The sequence below is a fragment of the Anomaloglossus baeobatrachus genome, chromosome 3 (genome assembly GCF_048569485.1).
Source record: "Anomaloglossus baeobatrachus isolate aAnoBae1 chromosome 3, aAnoBae1.hap1, whole genome shotgun sequence".
NCBI classification, from domain to species: Eukaryota; Metazoa; Chordata; class Amphibia; order Anura; family Aromobatidae; genus Anomaloglossus; species Anomaloglossus baeobatrachus.
In genome coordinates, this window is record NC_134355.1 from 124,147,080 (window position 1) to 124,170,315 (window position 23,236).

The following is a 23,236-nucleotide window of genomic DNA, read 5'->3' on the forward strand; positions in this document are numbered from 1 at the left end:
CACCGTGTCTGCAAATTGGGATTCTGATCTGGCTTATATATCCTGAGTCATATTGCAATGGATTGTTAAAAATCCACTTGTGACTTTTAGGATCGCTACTTCCGATAGGTGGCGCTGTGCTTGAGTTTGTCTCCTTTACTGGAGAGACAATTTAATTACTTCAAAAGAATGAATAATTTGCCCCGTGCTATAAAGTCTGTATACTCTTCTGTGTCCTCCACTGCCCAGGAGATTTAGTATGATCAGACCATGTCCCTGTATGGTCAGACACAGCCATTACACAGTACATAGCAGGGGCACATATTCAGATTATTTCAGCACAGGACCTTTTTTCTTTTTTTTTGGTTTATTTAAAACACATGCAATTGTGGAACTTATTATTATTCCAAGATCTATTGATTAAAAGGAACTTTGTTCTTTGGAAAACCCCTTTAAAATCAGTGGTCAGCTGCTGTGGTCACAGGAGCATATTCATTTGCAGCCTTCCTTACAGAAGAGCAGTTTAGAATTCCCCGTTGTTTAAGTATTCAAGTTCCGTTAGCTGTAGAAGTATAAACCTACCCTATCTGAAGTATGGGGACACCTCAAACAAGGTTGTACCATATCAGAAAATGTTTTCCTTTATGCACAGTTCTATGTATAAAAGAAAAACAAAAAAAAACCAAATCTGCACAGAATATACAGGACGATTCCTCGTGGCCTCAGCTCACTGCTTTGTGTATGTGCATGGAGCACGGGAGTCCTAAGCAGCCTAGTGCATCATTTTATAGGTTACGGATATCCTGCACAACCAATTCCCAAAAGGATCTATATATATAATTGCCTTATTCTGTCTGTCTGTCTGTCTTGCTCCAAAATTGTGTCCTTACGGTGACAAACAGTGGATTGGCCGCTCGCCTCGCCTCGGCTCCGCCCCCCGCACGGATTGGCCGCTCACCTCGCCTCGGCTCCGCCCCCCGCATGGATTGGCCGCTCGCCCCGGCCCTCCGCACGCATCGCCAGACATAACCTTGCGCTGCTGGGATCGTGACGGAGCCGGTGTACGCTGGTAACCATTATACACATCGGGTAACTAAGGTTCCTTAGTTACCCGATGTGTATCATAGTTACCAGTATACACCGGCTCCGTCACGATCCCAGCAGCGCCAGACGTAACCTTGCGCTGCTGGGATCGTGACGGAGCCGGTGAACGCTGGTAACCATTATACACATCGGGTAACTAAGGTCCCTTAGTTACCCGATGTGTATCATAGTTACCAGCGTACACCGGCTCCTGGTACACATGTGCAGGGAGCCGGAATTATACTCCCCTCCCCCCAGGACTACTCCTCTTATTATAGTCCTCCTATTATACTCCTCTCTGAGTATAATAGGAGAACTATTATAGCATGGGGGATGGAGCACGATTGGGAGTGCGCAGCATGGGGGATGGAGCACGATGGGGAGTGCGCAGCATGGGGGATGGAGCACGATGGGGAGTGCGCAGCATGGGGGATGGAGCACGATGTGGGGTGCACAGCATGGGGTATGGAGCACGATGGGAGGTGCACAATTCTCCCCAAAACACACACACACCGCCACACACGCACTGCACAACACACCACACACACACTGGGAACCACAAACACCGCCCTACACAGACATCCACACACACAGACAACGCCGCACACATACAACACCCAACACACAAACACCGCGGCACACACAAATATACGCACATGCCGCACAACACACACATTGCACAAAACATACCTCCCACCAAAACACACACCCCACACAAACTGTGCAACACACACAACGCTACAGACACACAGCGCTCCACAAACAACGCAACACACACAACGCAACACACAAACAACACCGCTCTCACCCCCCGCCACACCCAGAACATGTACAGCGCCCTACACAAACACTTGGTAACTACACACAACAACATCTAATATATATATATATATATTAGATGTTGTTGTGTGTAGTTACCAAGTGTTTGTGTAGGGCGCTGTACATGTTCTGGGTGTGGGTGTTTGTTATATATATATAACAAAAATCATACATTTCTGGCTATAGAAGGTCACAGTGTTTGGCTGTGCGAAGTGTTACCTGACTTCCTATTGTTCCTGCGGTCAGTATTCATTGGTATAGGTAGCTTTCCTGCTGGATTTTCATCTCTTCCCCTATTAGACCCAGCAGGAGCTTGCCTTCATCAGTATTCTCTTGGTGTTTAAATAATCCCTTCTTCCCTGGACTAGTGCTGGTGATATTATTCAGTTCATTCTAGCTCTGGTTGCAAGCAGATGACTTGTACTCCTCTGTGGTATCGTTGCTGAACTTCTGCCTGTGTCATCTGTGGATACGTAGTTCATGCTTTGTCCCCATGTGTCCCCCTTGTGTCTTCCTTTAGTGTTTAGTGGAGTTGACTAAAAGCTTGTCACAGCAGTTACCTATTTAGGGTCCAGCACTAGGGATACCTAGGGTCAGGTATCCGGCTCAGCGCATAAGTGCAGAACCTATCTAGGGTGGTGAGGGACTCCATGAACTAGCTGTAAGTTTGGTCAGGGGTCACCATCTTCCCCTCCCCTAGACGCAGGAGTCAGCTTACCTTACGTTTCGCCGCTCGCTTGGTACTTCCCCATACCTAGCGTGACACTTATTCTATGTTTTCTGGGTTGTTGGTGCATTATTATACATCACATCCAGAGCTGCATTTACACTTTAGCTACTTCAATGTCAGTGAACCAGCAGGGAATATGAGGACTGGTACCCTCAGAGCCAACTAAACACTAGAAAATGTATATGGCAGACTTGTTTGAAGAAGGGTTTCAATCCGTAAAAAATATATGAAGAGAACTTGGCACTCCAAAATAGATACAAAGATATTTATTGTACAGACAGTCCAAACAAAAATTCCAGTAACGTTTCGACCCGTTTCTGGGTCTTCATCAGACACAATTGATTCTTATGTAGAGGTATGCCATTAAGAAGGAGAAATGTCACCATTTCCACTTTGTTAGAACTGGAAGATATTGCAGTGTTTCTGCACCGAATTTATGCAGCATTAAAAAAGAAGCAAATACTCATCATGGGAAGTTCACGTAAGACTCCGCAGTCCAAAAGCTGATTGTACTCCATCAAAATTATTAATGAGATTTCATAGGTGTCTAAAGTTTAAAATATGCGACTCCGGACAAAGATAAGAATTATGACGCTGTTTACAAACCTATAGATGTGACGGGCTCAGGGTCTGCATACAGGCAGAATAGTGAACACAGCTGTTTGATATACCCGGAGTATAGTACTGATCCTCAGTGACATTACTCCAGTGATATCAAACATGTGGCTTTCCAGCAACTGTGAAAATATAACTCCCAGCATGCCACAAGCTGTAGTCTGACAGAGCATGCTGGGTTTTGTAGTTTCACAAAAGCTGAAGAGTCACAATCTGTAGACTAATGCTCTATGTCGATAGAAGCAGCAGCAGTAGACAGCAGAGAGATGCCAGGTTCTGCAGATAGGGATCTGTCATGAAATAGCAGAATTGTGAATGCAGCTCTGGAGTTGAATCATGATGTAGTGTCTGAAAAGCTTAAACATTAGATATAAGTTTCTCCTTAGGCTAAGTTCACATTTCCGCTAAAATCTATCAGTCACAATCCGCTGCTCTTGTAAACAACGGAATCCGTTTAGCGGATTTCGCTGCTCCCATAGACTTGTATGAGCAGCGGATTGTGACTGATGATGCTGCGTTGCACCCTCCGCCCGACTGATCAGTCGTGGAACGACTGACCGCCGGGCGGGAGGAACGCAGCATGTAACGTTTTTTGAGCAGCGAGATCCGTCGGATTTCGCTGCGCATGCTCTCTGGCTCCCTGCACACGTCACCAGCTTTGGTTGGTTACCCGATATTTACCCTGGTTACGGTGCAAGGAGCCAGCGCTAAGCGGTGTAGGCCCGTAACCAAGGTAAATATCGGGTAACCAAGGTAAACATCGGGTGCTTTGCTGTTACCCGATATTTAGGCTGGTTACGTGTGCAGGGAGGCCGACACTTCCCCGCTCGGCCCCGCCCCCTCCCGCACTCCGCACATGTATGTACACACACACACACACGTCCCCAGCCATGCAGACAAGCACTGCCACTGACACCCTCGTCTGGCCCCGCCCCCTGCTCGGCTCCGCCCCCTCCCGCACTTTGCATGTGCACACACACACACACACACACACACATACATACATACATACATACATACATACATGCACATACACACACTCACTCACACATACACTCACCTGTCCCCAGCCATGCAGACCGCAGCACTTCTACTGACATCCTCAGCGCCTGGCCCCGCCCCCCGCTCGGCTCCGCCCCCTCCAGCACTTTGCATGTGCACACACATACATACATACATACATACATACATACATGCACATACACACACTCACTCACAGATACACTCACCTGTCCCCAGCCATGCAGACCGCAGCACTTCCACTGACATCCTCAGCGCCTGGCCCCGCCCCCCGCTCGGCTCTGCCCCCGAACTCCGCCCCCCGCACACAACGGAATCCGACAAAGAATTCTGTTCTTTGTCATCCGTTGTACAGCGTTGAACAGCGCATCAGTCACATGCGTCAAGCGACGCATGTGACTGATACAAATCAACGGAAATGTGAACTTAGCCTTAAACTCGTTGAGCCTTCACGTTACATCTTCCAGATCACTTGCTGAACGTTTACACATACCCAGCATTCTCTGAGGAGTAACCCTTTCCTTACTGAAGGTTGCCTGTATGTGAGACGTGTGCCATGGGAAGCAGTAATGTTTACTCTGATCCTGTCCCATATGCAGGGTTAATGTTCTATACCGTACGGCTGTACCCACCCCTGTCCTGCCTCAGAGTTCAGCCAGGGATGCTGTTTTCCAGACATTGGTAAGGCTAAGGTTTTGTTACCTGCACTCTTTAATAACCGGCTGCGCTTCCATCATGCTTTAGTTTCTCCCTTGTGTGAGAATAGGTTGTGTTATGGCGACAGAAGGTCCTCTTGCAAGGAGGACCACACAACCAGTCAGCAGCAGTGTCAGAGCGCGCCAACGGGGACGGGGCTTCTGCTTTGAGCGCTGGGGCTCACCTCTCCCAAAATCAATGATCAATCCTGAGGTGCCAAATGGCAAATTAATCTAACTCATTATTCTAATTGGCCAACCCTGCATTTACTGAAAAAATAAAATATTTCTTACAAAAAAAGCAGATTTCACAATAAGATCATCGGCACCTTGTGAGGTAAATTCTCCTACAATGGAGGATTCCTACCTCTACGCTCTCCAAGGATGAAGACCGTCTCAGCTGACATTTCCTCTGATCCTTGTCATGCAAATATTTGTTAGCTTCATTTTCGACAGCTTCACGCTCAGGATGTGTACGGCGGCCATACCTCTTGTTCCCTTTCACAAGTTTAGGTTGTACCTCCTCGGGGATAACTGAAGTTTAGAGAAAAGAAAAATGGCCAAAACTTCAGATTATTGCACTAACATACGGTAATAATCTTGATAACATGGGAAGCATTTTTAACAACTACTCTACATAATTCAGAGTAGATATCATTTATATGAATAAATATATGTGTGGTCAATATAAAAGGACTGGCACATGATTTATTCCCTCCAAAGACAATACTAAGGACCAGGGGGCACTCCTTATGGGTGATTCAGGCAGATAACTAGGACAGGGTTCTTTACAGTTAGAGCAGTCAGACTGTGGAATGCCCTACCACAAGAGGTCATAATGACAGATACTATAATAGCCTTTTAAAAAGGACTGGATGATTTAATCAGTACACATAGCATTGTGGGTTATAGATTATTTAGTGACAAAAATATATAATTGGCGGAGGAAGGTTGAACTAGATGGACCTAGGACTTTTATTCAACCTATGTAACTATAATACTCTATCTCATGACTTGTATCCTGCCATAATCCCCATTCTTCTCCTCAGCTCTCTTTCTCGCTCTTGTTTTCACTCATCTCTGAGTTGGTGGGTAAAGTCCAGCAACTATTATGTCCCCCATACACAGAGCACAATCACAAAGGGCTTTATGCTCCTCTTTCTCTGTAGCACACAGACAAAAGCAGCAGCAACACTGAAGACGTTAGAGGGCAGAACTCAGCTGTGCTGCTGTGAATCCAGCACTGAAGTTAAAGACGTTGTCCAGTTACCAAAACTGATTTTTTTTTTCTGATAAATCTTGCTAATATGTGCCCCTCAACACATCTATTATGTTTTTTCAGCAAAATTACCTTTTATTGTGCACTAGCAGCACATGCTCATTGCTGGCTCCAGCTCTGATGGGGTTAATCTCTCCTCTGACTCCCTGTGTTCAGTTCCTACAAGTCCCAGAATTCTTTGTGGCTCTAGGGCGGTATCTAGCTTATCTAACACACCCACTGTGTGTAACACCCCCCTTAGCTCTCCACCCAAAGCCTCCTCCCTGCCTCTTCCCTGTGTGGATGCACTGAGAGAAACCACACAGAGAGCAGCAGCTCCCAGCTCTGCACAACCAGGGGAAGAAAGTGTATGTGTGTGTGAGTGTGTGAGTGTGTGTGTGTGTGTGAGTGAGTGTGTGAGTGTGTGTGTGTGTGTACAGAAATTATGATTATTACCCGGCGCAACATGTGAAAAAAATAAATTGGAGGAAAAAAAGTGACGGGGTGATGAGATTGCTTTTTTCCCTCTTGCCTAGTCTGTGTGTCGTTCGTATCATCCGCAAACCTCATATGACCGGATCCTGCGGATTAAATGTGCAGCGCATGCAACCGTTATTTTACCGGATCCTTCTGCAGCGGGACACAGAAATTATCGGCCGGCACTGGGGTCAGCTGACTCCTGATCTCACAGCCCGCACACGCTGCAATGGCTGCAGGTGGGCTCATTCACATGACCGTTCCGTTTGTCCTGGTCAGTTCCTGTTTTTTTGCGGCCCCACAGACAGGACCATCTTTTCAATGTCTTTTGTGTAGGATCGGATGGTACACGGTAGCACTTCCATGTGCATCCGATCCGACAAAAAAAACACATCGGATGCCGTATGTCCGCTCCGTTATTATGGAACATGTCCTATTCTGTTCCGTAATAACGAACCGTGACTCAATACAAGTCAATGGGTCCGCAAAATTCCCGGAAGCAACACGGAAGCACTTCCATGTGACTTCCGTTGGGTGCCCGTGCAGTCAGTGTCCCGCTCCAGCCCCAACCCCGCGGCTGCCCGCTCAGCAGTGTCAGCAGTGGCCCGCACTGCAGTGTCAGCAGCCGCGGGGATGACAAGCGCTACCGTCAGGAAGTTAGTAAGTTCATTACCTACGGTGATGAAGTGAAGTCCTGCCCTCCTGACGTCAGCGGTCGTCACTGCCTTCTATGCCCGCCGCTTGTCACATCACCTCTCGCTGTCGACCCGAGACTGTGACTAGTGGTGATGTCACGAGCCGCTCGCGATACTTTGTTTGTGAAGGCAGCAGTCATTGAACTCGGTGACAGCGCTGCTGTCAGGAGTTCAGCGATCATCAAAGGTAATATACCTCGCTAACCTCCTGATAGCAGCACTCATCATGCCCTGCAGTGACCTGGGCTGACCTATTGATGTTAGCTCAGGTCACTGCACGGCTCTCCCAGCAAATAGGGAACATTCTGTTCTTCAGTGACTGGGACATTGACTATGGTATGGATCATCGTGGGACCCCCTTGTATTACACCAGACCTGGATTTGTTTTTCTTTCTAATAAATTGGTGAAAGAGGGAATGTGTTGGGGAGTGTTTTTTCAAATAAAAATGTGTTTGTTGTCTATTTGTTTTTTTTATTACTGCCTGGGTTGGTGATGTCGGGTATCTGATACACGCCTGACATCACTAACTCCAGGGCTTGATGCCAGGTGACATTACACATCTCGTATTAACCCCATATATTACCCCGTTTGCCACCGCACCAGGGCAAAGGGATGAGCTGGCGCGAAGCACCAGGACTGGCAGATCTAATGGATGCGCTACTTCTGGGGCGGCTGCAGCCTGCTATTTTTAGGCTGGGGAGTGTCCAATAACTGTAAACCTCCCTAGTCTGAGAATACCAGACCACAGCTGTCCGCTTTACCTTGGCTGATGATCCAATTTCGGGGGACCCCGTGTTTTTGGTTTTAAATTATTTAGTTAATTTAAAATAACAGCGTGGGGTGCCCTCTGTTTTGGATTACCAGCCGAAGTGAAGCTGCCAGCTGTGGTTTGCAGGCTGCAGCCATTTGCTTTACCCTAGCTGGCTACAAAAGATAGGGGGACCGCATGTCTTTTTTTTATTTTTTTATTTATTTTTTTGGCTAAATACAAGACTAAGCACCTTAGTGCCACATGAAAGTCACAAAAGGGTGCCAGCTTAGAATATGCAGGGGGGTAGGACATTATATATGTCTTTCTTATCTATCTATCTAGCCCTCTATTCATTCATTCATTCATTCATCCCTCTGTCTCTATATCTACTCATCTACTATCTTTCTTGCTGCTTCCGTTTTTTGCGGTCTGCAAAAAAAACGGAAGGCACGCAGATGTCACACGGATGCCACTAGGATGCATCCGTGAAAAAAAAGGACCGTTTTTTTTGTGGCCCGCAAAAACTGAACGGTCATGTGAATGTAGCCTTAACAGCAGTCACTGCCTGCTGCCGATCACATGTGACCGTGTGCGGGCTGTGTGTGCGGGCTGTGTGTACAGGAGTTCAGCTGAGTTCAGATCAGCTGACTCAAGTGTCGGCCGATCAGGCTGGGGCCACACGGGGATTACTGCGCCCCTCGCCTTACACTCGGCTCACGCTCAGTACAGCAGAGCTGAGTGTCATGCGTGTGTCCTTGTGACTGAGGTCAGACTGTGCGAGCAGACCTCAGCTGTGGTAGGCGGTCCGCCACTCGAGGGATTTCTCTCCCTCTCTCCTCCGTAGTCCACCGATGTACCGCAAGTTCAGTGCGATTTTTCTCTCACCACATACACTTGAATTGGTAAAAGAGAGAGTCTTGCATTACAGTTGTAGCGTGCTGCGATTGTTTTCTCGGTCCAATTAGGGCTGAGAAAATAAATCGCTCATGTGTGCTGACACACAGGCTAATAAGGGTCCGAATGGAATGCAATGTTTTATCGCACTCCACTCGCACTGTTTTTCTCGCCGTGTGGCTTAGACCTTACTTGTTCTATGTCCCCCTGCATCTATCGCAGCGTGTTTAGGCTGGAGTTCAGCTGAGTTCAGATCAGCTGACTCCAGTGCTGGACTGAACTCCGCTGACCTCACAGCCCGTACACGCTGCAATGGATGCAGGGGGACACAGAATAAGTAATCGGCCTACACTGGAGTCATCTGATTACTTGGGATGAATTGAGCAGTAAAATGCTCTGGTGCTCGATGGGCGAAGCCCATGCCGATTTTTTTTTAAAAAATTTATTAAAAATAAAAATAAACAAAAAAAAAAAATCACATTGTTTGTGGGCTCCCGCTGCATTTTCTATTGCCAAGGGTAACCCAAGCAGCTACTGGCTGCTAACCCCCGCTGCTTGGTGTTACTTTAACTGGCAATAGAAATCCAGGGAAGCATTTTTTTTTTATAAAGGTTTTTGACTGAAAACTTTTTTAAAAAAAACGACGTGGGCTTCGCCATATTTTTGTATGCTAGCCAGGTACAGCAGGCAGCTACGGGCTGCCCCCAACCCCCAGCTGCCTAATTGTACCCGGCTGGGAACCAAAAATATAGAGAAGCCCTTTTTTTTTTTTCATGAATTTCATGAAATAATTTAAAAAAAAAAATGACGTGGGCTTCGCCGAATTTTTGAGTCCAGCCAGGTACAACTAGGCAGCTGGGGATTGGAATCCGCTGTGCAGGATGCCCAAACTTTCTGGGCCCCCCGCTGCGAATTGCAGTCCACAGCCGCCCCAGAAAATGGAGCTTTCATAGAAGTGTCATCTTCTGGCGCTGTATCCAACTCTTCCAGTGGCCCTGGTGGCAGGTGGCACGCTGGGTAATAAGGGGTTAATACCAGCTATGTTTTACCAGCTGGTATAAAGCCCGAGATTCTTAATGTCAGGCCAAGTTTGACCTGGCCATTAAGAATTTCCAATAAAGGGTTTAAAAAAAAAAAAAAAAAGACATCACACAGAGAAAAATACTTTATTAGAAATAAATACACAGACACAGTAGGGACTCCATGTTTATTACTCCCTCTCACCCCTCCACGATGGAGAGATTTCTGTACTGACCATGCCAGGAGAGAGCGGAGGAAAAGAGAGCGGGGGGGGGGGGGGGAAAGAGAGCGAGGGGGGGGGAGGAAAAGAGAGCGGGGGGTGGAGGAAAAGAGAGCGAGGGGGGGGAGGAAAAGAGAGCGAGGGGGGGAGGAAAAGAGAGCGGGGGGGAGGAAAAGCGAGCGGGGGGTGGAGGAAAAGAGAGCGAGGGGGGGGAGGAAAAGAGAGCGAGGGGGGGAGGAAAAGAGAGCGAGGGGGGGAGGAAAAGAGAGCGAGGGGGGGAGGAAAAGAGAGCGAGGGGGGGGAGGAAAAGAGAGCGAGGGGGGGAGGAAAAGAGAGCGAGGGGGGGAGGAAAAGAGAGCGAGGGGGGGAGGAAAAGAGAGCGAGGGGGGGGAGGAAAAGAGAGCGAGGGGGGGGAGGAAAAGAGAGCGAGGGGGGGAGGGAAAGAGAGCGAGGGGGGGAGGGAAAGAGAGCGAGGGGGAGGAAAAGAGCGAGGGGGGGGAAAGAGAGCGAGGGGGGGGAAAGAGAGCGAGGGGGGGGAAAGAGAGCGAGGGGGGGGAAAGAGAGCGAGGGGGGGAAGAGAGCGAGGGGGGGAAAGAGAGCGAGGGGGGGAAAGAGAGCGAGGGGGGGAAAGAGCGAGGGGGGGAAAGAGAGCGAGGGGGGGGAAAGAGAGCGAGGGGGGGAAAGAGAGCGAGGGGGGGGAAAGAGAGCGAGGGGGGGGAAAGAGAGCGAGGGGGGGGAAAGAGAGCGAGGGGGGGAAAGAGAGCGAGGGGGGGAAAGAGAGCGAGGGGGGGAAAGAGAGCGAGGGGGGGAAAGAGAGCGAGGGGGGGGAAAGAGAGCGAGGGGGGGGAAGAGAGCGAGGGGGGGGGGAAGAGAGCGAGGGGGGGGGGAAGAGAGCGAGGGGGGGGGGAAGAGAGCGAGGGGGGGGGAAAGAGAGCGAGGGGGGGGGAAGAGAGCGAGGGGGGGAAAGAGAGCGAGGGGGGGGGGAAAGAGAGCGAGGGGGGGAAAGAGAGCGAGGGGGGGAAAGAGAGCGAGGGGGGGAAAGAGAGCGAGGGGGGGAAAGAGAGCGAGGGGGGGAAAGAGAGCGAGGGGGGGAAAGAGAGCGAGGGGGGGAAAGAGAGCGAGGGGGGGAAAGAGAGCGAGGGGGGAAAGAAAGCAAGGGAAAAGAGAGCGAGGGAAAGGAGAGTGAGGGAAAAGAGGGGGGAGAGGAGACGGGGATAAAAGGGGGGCAGAGAAGAGGGGGAAGAGGGGAGGGGGAGAAGAGTGGGGGGAGAGAAGAGAGTGGGGAAAGAAGAGGGGGGGGGGCAGAGGTGCTCTGTCATTAACTGTCTCCACTCTGTGTCTTGTGGTGCAGGTGACAGAGTGCAGACAGTTGGTCCCATGCAGCAGGACAGATGGCAGAGCACAGCGGTGACATGCCTGTCAGTGTCTTGCTGCATCCTGCAGTGCTGCTGGGAGGAGCACATGATCACACTGCCCGACACCGGCCGCTCTCCTGACATCGCAGCAGAGCGGGTGGGTGGAGAGTGTGATCAGATACTTACGTGCAGGGGGGGATTTCAGCTGAAGAACCCCCCCTGTACTGCACACTGGCGCCCCGTGCCTCACCATCTGCAGGACGCTTAGCCGGCTCCACACTGACATCCTCCGGCTCCTCCCCTCAATGCTGGACTGTGCCGTGCGGTAGTCACCGCCCACAGCCCTGTCACTCAATCTGAGTGGTGCCAGCCTCCTCTGACGTACCCGATAAGTTTGAGAGCCCGGAATTGCCGGGACGTCAGAGGATACTGGCGGCCACAGCTCCAGGGGGTCATGTGACAGGCACTGAGCGTGCAGGATAGCGCCGCTCAGTGCCAGAAATGGAAACAGAAGCCAATGGAGAAAACGCCTAGAATGGCAAGTAGAACTCATACAGAAAATAAAAAAAATGGGTGAACCACCCCTTTAAATACATTTGCTGAAAGCAGCAGCTCCATCTGCCTGTGCCATGTGCTCCTCACTCCTCATCCCCTCACCATAAGGTATAATAGGAGGTGTAACCTGGACGTCGCTCTGTGTAAGCAGTCTGTCTGGTTTTGACCAAGGCAAATATGAGCTATTTTATAGAGAAGCTAATGAGTCCCAGAGGAAAGTGGGAGAGAAAAAAAAAACATTTCTCTGATAAGAAATATTAATACATTTCTTAAAATTTGCTTGCACTATTTATTTATGCAGAGTTTGTTGAAACGACATTGACCATTTAAAGGGGTTGGTCACTTTACCTTTATTTTGATAAATGTATTGGTGCACAACGCTCCTGTTCTCAAAATAGCAGCTGGAGGGACATCTCACCAGACCTTTTCATCAGCCTTCTCCAGTTAAAAAGCAACTTTCCCATATACAGTGTTAATTGGAGAGGCTGAAAGTCCCGGTCTGGTCACATGCACCTACATACCCTACCGATATGATAATACAAGAGATGTACAGTTTGTCAGGGCTGGAGGAGAGCCTGCAATACTTATATTAGTAGAGATGGGTGAACCCGCAGCTGTTCAGGTTCGGCCGGACTTTATAAAAAAAAAAAAAAAAAAAAAAATCTGGTTGGGACTGGACTTGACCCCGGACCCGATATAAGGCGGGCTTTACACGCTGCGACATCGCTAGCAATTGCTAGCGATGTCGAGCGCGATAGCACCCGCCCCCGTCGTACATGTGATATCTGGTGCTTGCTGCCGTAGTTACATTATCGCTACGGCAGCTTCACGCGCACATACCTGGTCGGCGACGTCGCTGTGACCACCGAACAATCCCTCCTTCAAGGGGGAGGTGCGTTCGGCATCACAGCGACGTCACTAAGCAGCCGGCCAATAGAAGCGGAGGGGCGGAGAGGAGCGGGACAAAACATCCCGCCCACCTCCTTCCTTCCGCATTGCTGGTGGACGCAGGTAAGGAGATGTTTGTCGTTCCTGCAATGTCATACACAGTGATGTGTGGTGCTGCAGGAACAACAAACAACATCGTACCTGCAGCAGCAGCGACATTATGCAAATGGACGTGACACAGATCAGCGATATTTTATGCTTCTGCGCTCGTTCATCGTCGCACCTAGGATTTACACGTTGCAATGTCGCTACCGGCGCCAGATGTGCGTATCTAACGACTTGACCCCGACGATATATCGGTAGCGATGTCGCAACGTGTAAAGCCCGCCTAAGTCTATGAGGACCTGAACTTAAGTGCTATAAAATGGTGTTGGTAAGGGCTCTGCCTGAAGCTGCAGCATGCAGTCATGTTCTGTAATGTGACTGCGCTGTGACTTCAGTATGTAGCAGTCGGGATCGTCGTGGGACCTGGAGGGGTGTTTTTGGGGTTCATAAATTGGAGAAAGAGGATGGGTTTTATTGTATTTTATTTTCAAATAAAGATTTATTCGGTATTTGTGTTTATTTTTTTTTTTCACTTACAGGATTAGTAATGGGGGTCTCATAGACGACTCCCATTAGACTAGGGTTTAGTGGAAGCTGTGAGCTGTTATTAACCCCTTACATTACCCAGATTGCCATCCCACCAGGCTAATCAGGATGAGCTGGGCAAAGTTTCGGGATTGTCACATCTGATGGATGCAACTATTTTGGGCGGCTGTAGGTTGCTATTTTTAGGCTGGGTGGATCCAATACCCATGAAACCCCCCAGCATGAGAATACCAGCCCCCATCTGTTGGCCTTATCTTGGCTGGGTATTAAAATCGGGGGGACCACATTCATTTTTTTTTTTTAAATTAGTTAAATATTTTTTTCTTTTTTAAAAAAAAAAAAATGCATGGGGTCCCTCTTATTTTGAAACACAGCCAGGATAAGCACACGGTTGGCGGCTGCAGCCTGTAGCCATATGCTTTATCTGCGCTGGGTATCAGAATATATAGGGGACCCTAAGCTAATTTATTTATTTTTACACCAATATAGAGACTCTATTCCAACCAATCACAGATGCTGTCACACAGGGTGGGGGCATGGTCTGACTGCAACCAATCACAGACTTCCCAACTGACGGTGGGTGGGGGGAAGCAGTGAATATGTATGGAAGTTAATTATCGGACCAGGAAGTAGTGTTATAGCCACGCGGGAGACTATAAATATAACGATCCTGTTATAATCCTCCTAGCCCTTTCTACCATCATTTTACAGCACAATTTTCAGGTCCTCATAGACTTATATGTGGTCCAGCATCTGGGCAGATGTTAGAGTTCAAGTCCAGTCCCGAACCAGATTTTTTTTTTAGTTTTTTTTTTTTTAAAGTTCAGCTGGACCCACTGAACCCTAACATCTGTGAGTTCACCCATCTGTGCTACACAAATTTGTGTATTAATTTATTCACCTAAAACGTCATGGGCTTTTCACAACTCAGTGGTTCTAGACTTTATTTTCATGCCTGCTTTCCTCCTTTGGCTGTTTCACTCATCTACATATAGCATAATGCAGAGACAGAGACCCTGATTTCAACAATGTGTCACTTCCTGAGCCTTTGATAAACTTAATGTTTTCTCGGCTGCAGATCTAGCAGTTATACAGAGCTCATGAATATTTTGGACTACTTGCAGGACAAGTAGTCCTTAATGATAATCTACTACTGATTAAGCAATGATTTTAGCAAAACTACACTAAGCAGCCCAGTAAGTGACATCACTGGAATCAGGATATCTGCCCCTATGTTATGTTGCTATCAGATAAGGTGGCAAAATCAGGTGACAGATTCCCTTTAAGTACCTTAGCTTGTAAGCGTAAAAGTATTTTTTTCATATACCATTTGGGTGGGGGTGCGATAACGGGCACCCCTGCCGAATTGCTGTTCCCAGTGTGGCCTGATGTGATGACTAGTTGCACAGCTCCATCCTCTGCATAGTGGCTGTGACCGGGTACTAGCCATCCTCCTTTTTTTTAATTAAATAGGGGTGGATATACAATACCACTCTGTGATTACTGTACAATTGACAGAGCTGTTCTTTTACACTCTGCACCTGTTCACATTCGGCCACCACCGGCATCAGGAACAGTCGATTTGCAAGAGTGTGGGTGTCACAATCCAGCCAATCTGAAATTGATGGCCTATTCAATGGATAGGTCATCAATATTAAAGTAATGGACAATCCCTTTAAAGGATGATGTAACTTCAAACCTGGGAAGTATCTAGTATTTATATATACAGTGAAACCTCAGTTTACAAGTAACTTGGTGTGCAAGTATTTCGCTTAACGATAATACCTAAAATATAACTTTTAATAATTCCTCTAAAAATAGGGAAGGATCACCTTGCCTATGCATAAAATTCAATAGGTTGCGAGATCCTCCATACAACTCGGGGGACTGGCATACCCTATAAACGCGCAATGACACCTACATATAATTGGTGCTGGCAAAATCAACAAATTTAACCGATATGGTCAAGATTATTAATGTAGACGCTCACTTGGATCCCATTCACAAATCAACAGTGGCGTTAATCACTAGAGTGACCATGATACCCACAGGTGTGTGACTAGTATGCTTCACATTCGGTTAAACAAATCAGCATTAACCAGGAATTCAAATAGCCAAGTTGTTAACCTGGTTGTGTCTGATAGGGAACAATCTCACCCAATTGCTGGTGTCTTGTCTCCCAAATACGTTCAGTTAGTCCTCATATTCGGCGTTTCCAAAACAGACCCTCACCACACAGGTCCTGGACCCCCTATGAAGGGACTAACTGTCCTCTCCCAGAATCTCCTTCTCCCTTCTCCCGACGCGTTTCCTATATATCATTCATCAGGGGAGTTAATGAGGAGACGACCTCTTACTGGGTTAATCAGACGGTGACAGCATACATCTTATTAGCTGTACAGCTAATAAGATGTATGCTGTCACCGTCTGATTAACCCAGTAAGAGGTAGTCTCCTCATTAACGTCGGGAGAAGGGAGAAGGAGATTCTGGGAGAGGACAGTTAGTCCCTTCATAGGGGGTCCAGGACCTGTGTGGTGAGGGTCTGTTTTGGAAACGCCGAATATGAGGACTAACTGAACGTATTTGGGAGACAAGACACCAGCAATTGGGTGAGATTGTTCCCTATCAGACACAACCAGGTTAACAACTTGGCTATTTGAATTCCTGGTTAATGCTGATTTGTTTAACTGAATGTGAAGCATACTAGTCACACACCTGTGGGTATCATGGTCACTCTAGTGATTAACGCCACTGTTGATTTGTGAATGGGATCCAAGTGAGCGTCTACATTAATAATCTTGACCATATCGGTTAAATTTGTTGATTTTGCCAGCACCAATTATATGTAGGTGTCATTGCGTGTTTATAGGGTATGCCAGTCCCCCGAGTTGTATGGAGGATCTCGCAACCTATTGAATTTTATGCATAGGCAAGGTGATCCTTCCCTATTTTTAGAGGAATTATTAAAAGTTATATTTTAGGTATTATTGCTGTAATTCAGAATCTTCATAATATATATCATACCAGTGGCTGCATTATTATTTCGCTTAACGAGCAAAGCTTGCTGTAAATTTGTAACTCAGTTTATGAGCAAGCTTTGCTGTACGAGCAAAATCCTCACCGCACACACTTCCGGTTCCGTACTCTGACCCGCTCTTGCAGTCCACACAAACACGCTCAATCACATATTATGCTCACCTTACCTTCCGTTCCCTCGCCGGTCTTCTGCTTCTTGTAGTCCGGCGGGACAGGATGTGTATCGGGTAACCATCGCGACGATGGAGGAACTTCCGCTGTCAGCCGCTTACTCAAAAGGCAGTGTGCTGACCAATCAGAGGCAAGCGGCTTATGCCTTTGACATCAGCGCTCTGGCAGCGGAAGCTCCGGCATTGGTCGCGATGGTTACCGGATACACATCCTGTACCGGCGAACTACAAGAACCAGGAGGCCGGTGAGGGAACGGAAGGTAAGTTGAGCATAATATGTGTGCGTGTGTGTGTGTGTGTACGCATGTGTGGAATGGCACAATAAGGGACCAGGATGGGACATTGAACAAGTTGTGGAACGAATTGTCTGAGCTTGCATTATTTCCTATGGGAAATCTTGCTTTGCTAGACGAGTAACTTGGTTTACAAGCACACTCCCAGAACAGATTGTTCTCGTAAACCAAGGTGCCACTATACCTCGTAAGCTACACATAGTAAGGTATTATCTAGACGTAAGTGTAGTGTCTAACATCTCTATTGCTACATCGCCACCTACTGTCAAAAAATTGTGAACTACTACATACTGGCACATATCTAGATTACACAATATAGTACAAAAGATAAACTGAGTTGTCTTACCAGGCTCTAAATAACTACTTTCATCATCGTCAGAGATGCTGATGTTGATAGTTGATGAAAGGACGGCTACAAATCCCTCTTTAAACTCTTCAAAATTCACCTAGAACAATATAAAATATTATCTCAAGAAGTATTCATGTAAGGAAAAAGCAGGTTAAAGGTGTCATCATCATAATTCATCTTAAAATAACTTTCACCCCGATTGCAACTTCTCCCCAAAAGCACAAGGTGGTTGTGTGACGAGTGATGGTCCGATCTCTGGGACCAGGGAGATCACCAAAAATTGGGCCTCATGTGTGAATGGCGCTGTGGTAGCACATACATAATGCAGCTTCATTAAAAGTCTATTGGACTGATGGAGTGACTGTGACTGTCACTAATTAAATGTGACTGTCAGTCCCATAACTTCGGGGTAGTGTAGCAGCATGTTTAACCCCTTAAATGGCAGGGTAATTTTTCGTTTTTGTCTTTTCGGTTTTTTTTCCTCTACTTATTCCAAGAGTCATAACTTTTTTTTATTTTTCCAGCAACATAGCCATATGAGGGCTTGGGTTTGCGGGACCACTCTTAGGGCGGCTTTGCACGTTGCAACATTGCACGTGCGATGTCGGTGGGGTCAAATCGAAAGTGACGCACATCCGGCGTCACTTTCGAGATCGTAGTGTGTAAATGCTAGATGATACGATTAACGAGCGCAAAAGCGTCGTTATCGTATCATCGGTGCAGGCTCCGACTTTTATATAATTACGCTGCCGCGACAGGTACGATGTAGTTCCTCGCTCCTGCGGCTGCACACATCGCTGTGTATGAAGCCGCAGGAGCGAGGACCATCACCTTACCTGCCGCCGGCTGCTATGCGGAAGGAGGAAGGTGGGCGGGATGTTTACATCTTGCTCATCTCCGCCCCTCCGCCGCTATTGGCCGCCTGCCGTGTGACGTCGCTATGATGCCGCACGACCCGCCCCCTTAGGAAGGAGACGGTCGCAGGGCAGGTGAGTGCATGTGAAGCTGGCATAGCGATAATTTTCGCTACGCCAGCTATCACAAGATATCGTACCTGCGACGGGGGCGGGGACTATCGCGTGCAACATCGCAGCATCGGCTTGCGATGTCGCAACGTGCAAAGCCCACCTTACTTTTAATTTCTTAAATGACACCAACTATTTCATCATATGATGCAATGAAAAGCAGAAAAATAATTTTCCATGTTTGTAAAAATTTAAAAAAAAAAAAAATAGATTTCTGAATTTTTTTTTATTATTATTATTATAGGGGATTTTTTTTTGGGGGGGGGGGGGGGGGGGATTTACAGGGTTCATTTTGCCCCAAAAAATAACTTGACAATACAATTCTCCATTTTGCATTTTATGGATTGGATTAATTTCTTTCATATTTTGATAAGTTGGTCTCTTAAGAACCAGCAATACCAAATTTGTATTTTTAATTTCTTACCTTTTAATGTGGTAAGAGGAGGTGATTTCAAAGTTTATATTGTTATTTTTTTTTTACTTTTTTTTTTCTACTTTTCACTATAATAAATCTTGAACCGGCGATCATCCGACTGCTTGTGCCATGTACAGCATGCCACAGTATTGCGGTATATAGCAGAATCACACAGTCTTCTATGAACACACGCCACAGACTGGTTTTCACAATAGTACAGTGTAGACAGACACAGGGGTCTTCAGAAGATCCCTGGCTTTCATGGCAACTCATCAACATCCCGTGATCATGTTACGGGCGCGCCGATGAGGGATTAGAACAGCCCACCCCCTCCTGCCGCACATTAAATGCCGCTGTCATAGACTGAAAGCATTTAACAGGTAATCAGCCCCAGGCAGCGCTCCACTCCACCTGCGGCTTTAATAGACAGATGATGGCTGAATGATGGCAAAGACATGACATATGACGGACATAGTAAGTCATAATTCATTAAGGGATTAAAGGGAATCTGTCACCAGGTTTTTGCCACCTAATCTGTGAGCACCATGATGTAGAGGCAGAGACACTGATTCCAGCACCGTGCCACTTACTGGGCTCCTTGGTGTAGTTTTTATAAAAAAAAACTATTTTATTAGCAGGAGATTATAACTAAAGGACTAGTAAATCTGCTGCCAAGTAGTCCTCTATATTCATAAGTTCTGTATAACCCCACCCCCACCACTGATTGACAGCTGTTTACACTGTTCATAGGCAGAAAGCTGCCAATCAGGAGTGTGGGCGGGGCTATAAAGAGCTCAGCATTCAGAGAACTGGTAAATATGCAGCAGATAAAACAGTGGTTTATCAAAATTACAGCAAGCACCTCAGTAAATAGCACATAGTTGGACTCAGGGTCTCCATCTCTATATTATGCTGTTCTCAGTTGTGGCAGCAAAAACCTGGTAACAGATTCTCTTTAAACAGGTAGCTTGGGACCCCATTTCTTGTGACCGGTGGGGATCCAAGGGGTTCAACACAATTATTTCCTGTCATGTAGTTAAAGTGGCGATTTTGGTACAAGGTCTTTAGAACATAGAACAACCATAAAAAACCAAAACACACAGAATATGGCTGCATTAATCACATTAGACGCAGGAATGTGACTGTGTTGGTTCAGCAAATTCTTTAATGGAAAGTTTTCCAAAGAACAGAGCTGCTAAGTAACATCAGACAGAGAAATACAAATACCCACAATACAAGCCATTTACCAAAAAGTTACAATTGACATGAAAACACACACAATTGTTAAATAAATATTGAATATACAATATATACAGTACAATCAAGAAGTCGTGACGTCTGCCTTCAATTGTATTTCACAATACAAAAAAAAATAAATTTATATATATATATATATATATATATATATATATATATATATATATATATTTATCTATATCTATATCTATATAAAATTAGATATAGATGTATTTATTTATTTTTTTTGTATTGTGAAATACACACACACTCACACACACACACACACACACACACACACACACACACACACACACACACACACACTATACACCAAAAGTCTGGACACACCTTCTCATTCAAAGAGTTTTCTTTATTTTCATGACTGGCAATTGTAGATTCACATTGAAGACATCAAAACTATGAATTAACACATGTGGAATGAACTGCGGAATATGTTCGCGCTATATAAAAAAAATAAATAAAGATATATATATATGTATATATATATTATATATTATATTATATTATATTATATTATATATTGCAGAAAAACCATCAACACTTACTGACAATGGACGTTTATTTAATAAAAATAAAATTCTCCCTAACGAAAAAGTTTTCAGTGTCCAAAAGCCATCCACCACTAGTGGGAGTTCGGGGAATTTACTGCATACTGTATACAGATTGAGCTTAAATAGGGGTATTCCCGTGACAAAATACCTAACACCATATGTAATCGTTGTAATAATAATAATATTAGCTAATACCTCCAATTACAAATGTAGTATAGTTCTCCATGGTTACCACTCAAAGTGACAATTAGTTGTTAATGGTTGTAACCATGAATACCTAAGAGCTACTATAATGCCCTGCACATGAGGTAAGAGACATGGCTATATCAGGAGAACTATACTACATTTTTAATTGGAGGTAGTTGCAAAATTATTATTATTATTATTACTATTACAACTATTACATATTGTGTTTTATGTGGGTGGATGGCTTTCGGACACTGAAAACATTTTCCTTAGGGTGAATTTATTTTTATTAAAAGGTTCATTATCAAAAAGTGCTGATGGTTTTTCTGCACTATTAGTTGATTTGTTTTCACTGTATTGGGGAATATAAATGAAGGTAGACGCCAAGATTTCTTGATATACATTATTAGCATTGTATATTCAATATTTAACAGAGTGTGTGTGTTAGGCTACTTTCACACATCCGGTTTTTGCTCTGCGGCACAATACGGCGCTCTGCAGAAAAACCGCAACCGTTTTTTTTTGCCGCCGGTTGCGGGTTTTTTTGCATAGACTTACATTAGTGCCATATTGTGCCGCATGGGTTTGCGTTCAGTCCGGTTTTTGCCGCATGCGGCAGATATAGCCGATGCCGCGGCCGGATGGAACGTTGCCTGCAACGTTTTTTGCTCCGGCAAAAAAAACCACATTGCGCCGCATCCGGCCGCTGCGGCGCATTTTCAATGCATGCCTATGGACGCCGGATGCGGCGCCATGCGGAAAAAAACGCATCCGGCCGCCGCATGCGGTTTCTTCCACTGCGCATGCTCAGTAGCGTGCCGCAACCGGAAAAAAACGGACCGGCCGCATGTAAAAACTTATGCAAAGGATGCGGTGTTTTCGCCGCATCCGTTGCATAGGTTTTACAGTCGGGTTGAGCCGCACGGCTCAAACCGGATGTGTGAAAGTAGCCTTACCGTGGTCACAACAAAAGTGGAGGATGAGAGGGTGCATGTGCCGCCCTCACATCCATCTGCTGCAATAGTGATAAATGCTAATGAGCAGGGGCCAGAATTAAAGTCTATGGCGGCGGCAGGGGGAGGAAGGCCAGGCAGGCAAGGGAAGGAATAAATAGCAAGACCCAACCCCATATTCCTTTCCTGTTGCACCTGTCAATCAAATAACAATGCAGCTCTGTAAATTTACTTGCAAATATTACTATAATAAAATATTACAAATATTACTATAATAAAACATCCAATCTCAGAACTCAGAACTGAACTGAAGCATCCAAGCACCAGTAGAGCACTAGTTTTACTTCAGCCAGGAAAATCCTGCTGGATGGTAGAGATAAGCAAACCTGAGGTTCAAAGTTTGGAAACAGACTTCCAAAAAAATAAAAAAAACCACAACAAAGTTTGGGCTTGAAGTTCGAGTGAGTTACGAGTGCAAACCACTCAAGTGAGCAGCGCTGTGCTTGGGTATGAGTGACGCTCAGCCCTGGGCGAGCCACGTGCAGTGTTTGAACGTCTCACACTGGGGGTAAGATCAGCGTGATCTGATGTAGTGTGAACACCAAAAAAAAAAAATTTTGAAAAATCCCTCCGACCCTTAGGTAAACTGAGGGTAAAGCTGCTGAACTGATCAAGCATGTCTCCAGACCTAAATCCCATTGTGCATCTGTGGGGCATCTTCAAATGGAAAGTGGAGATGTGAAGGTCTTTATCATCCACCAGCTCCGTGATGTCGTCATCGATAATGGAAGAGGATCCAGCGGCTCCTGTGAAGCTCTAGTGAACTCCATGCCCAAGTGCTTCAAAATAATGATAGTCACACAAAATATAGACACTTTGGGCACAATTGACCGCTGGATACTGTCCAGACTGGGGCTTGCGATGTCTGCTCAGCACTGAGATGACTAAAGTCCTGAAAACCTGCTGCAGCTGCAACCTCTCCCTCAGCACAGGTGCTGGGGGATTATGGAATCCATGACAAAAATATATTTTAGAGGTATAACGGGCGCTGCAGGTAACGGAGCCAAGATGTGTAAAAATATCAAAATTTATTGGGCACAATGCGTTTCCAGGACATCAGTCCTCTTCATCAGGTGCTAATAAACTGTCCTTACAAGGATCTTTTTATATGTTTTAGGCTATGTACCCACGGATATATCCACAGGTACGTCTGCAGGTTTCCCACAGCAGCTCCCCGGGATCTGCAGCTATCCATTGCTGCAGGATTCCAGGAAATATCTGCAGTAAACCT

At 46.3% G+C, this 23,236-nt stretch overlaps 1 protein-coding gene across 1 annotated transcript in view; it reads right to left on the reverse strand.

Moving 5' to 3' along the window:
* NINL (ninein like) overlaps nucleotides 1–23,236 on the reverse strand; it is a 321,722-nt gene that overhangs the window by 208,851 nt on the left and 89,635 nt on the right. The window contains exons 3-4 of the mRNA XM_075339423.1: nucleotides 17,553–17,652; nucleotides 5,309–5,475 (exon numbers count right to left, since the gene is read on the reverse strand). Coding sequence (XP_075195538.1) covers nucleotides 5,309–5,475; nucleotides 17,553–17,652 — 267 coding nt within the window. The remainder of the gene's footprint in view (nucleotides 1–5,308; nucleotides 5,476–17,552; nucleotides 17,653–23,236) is intronic.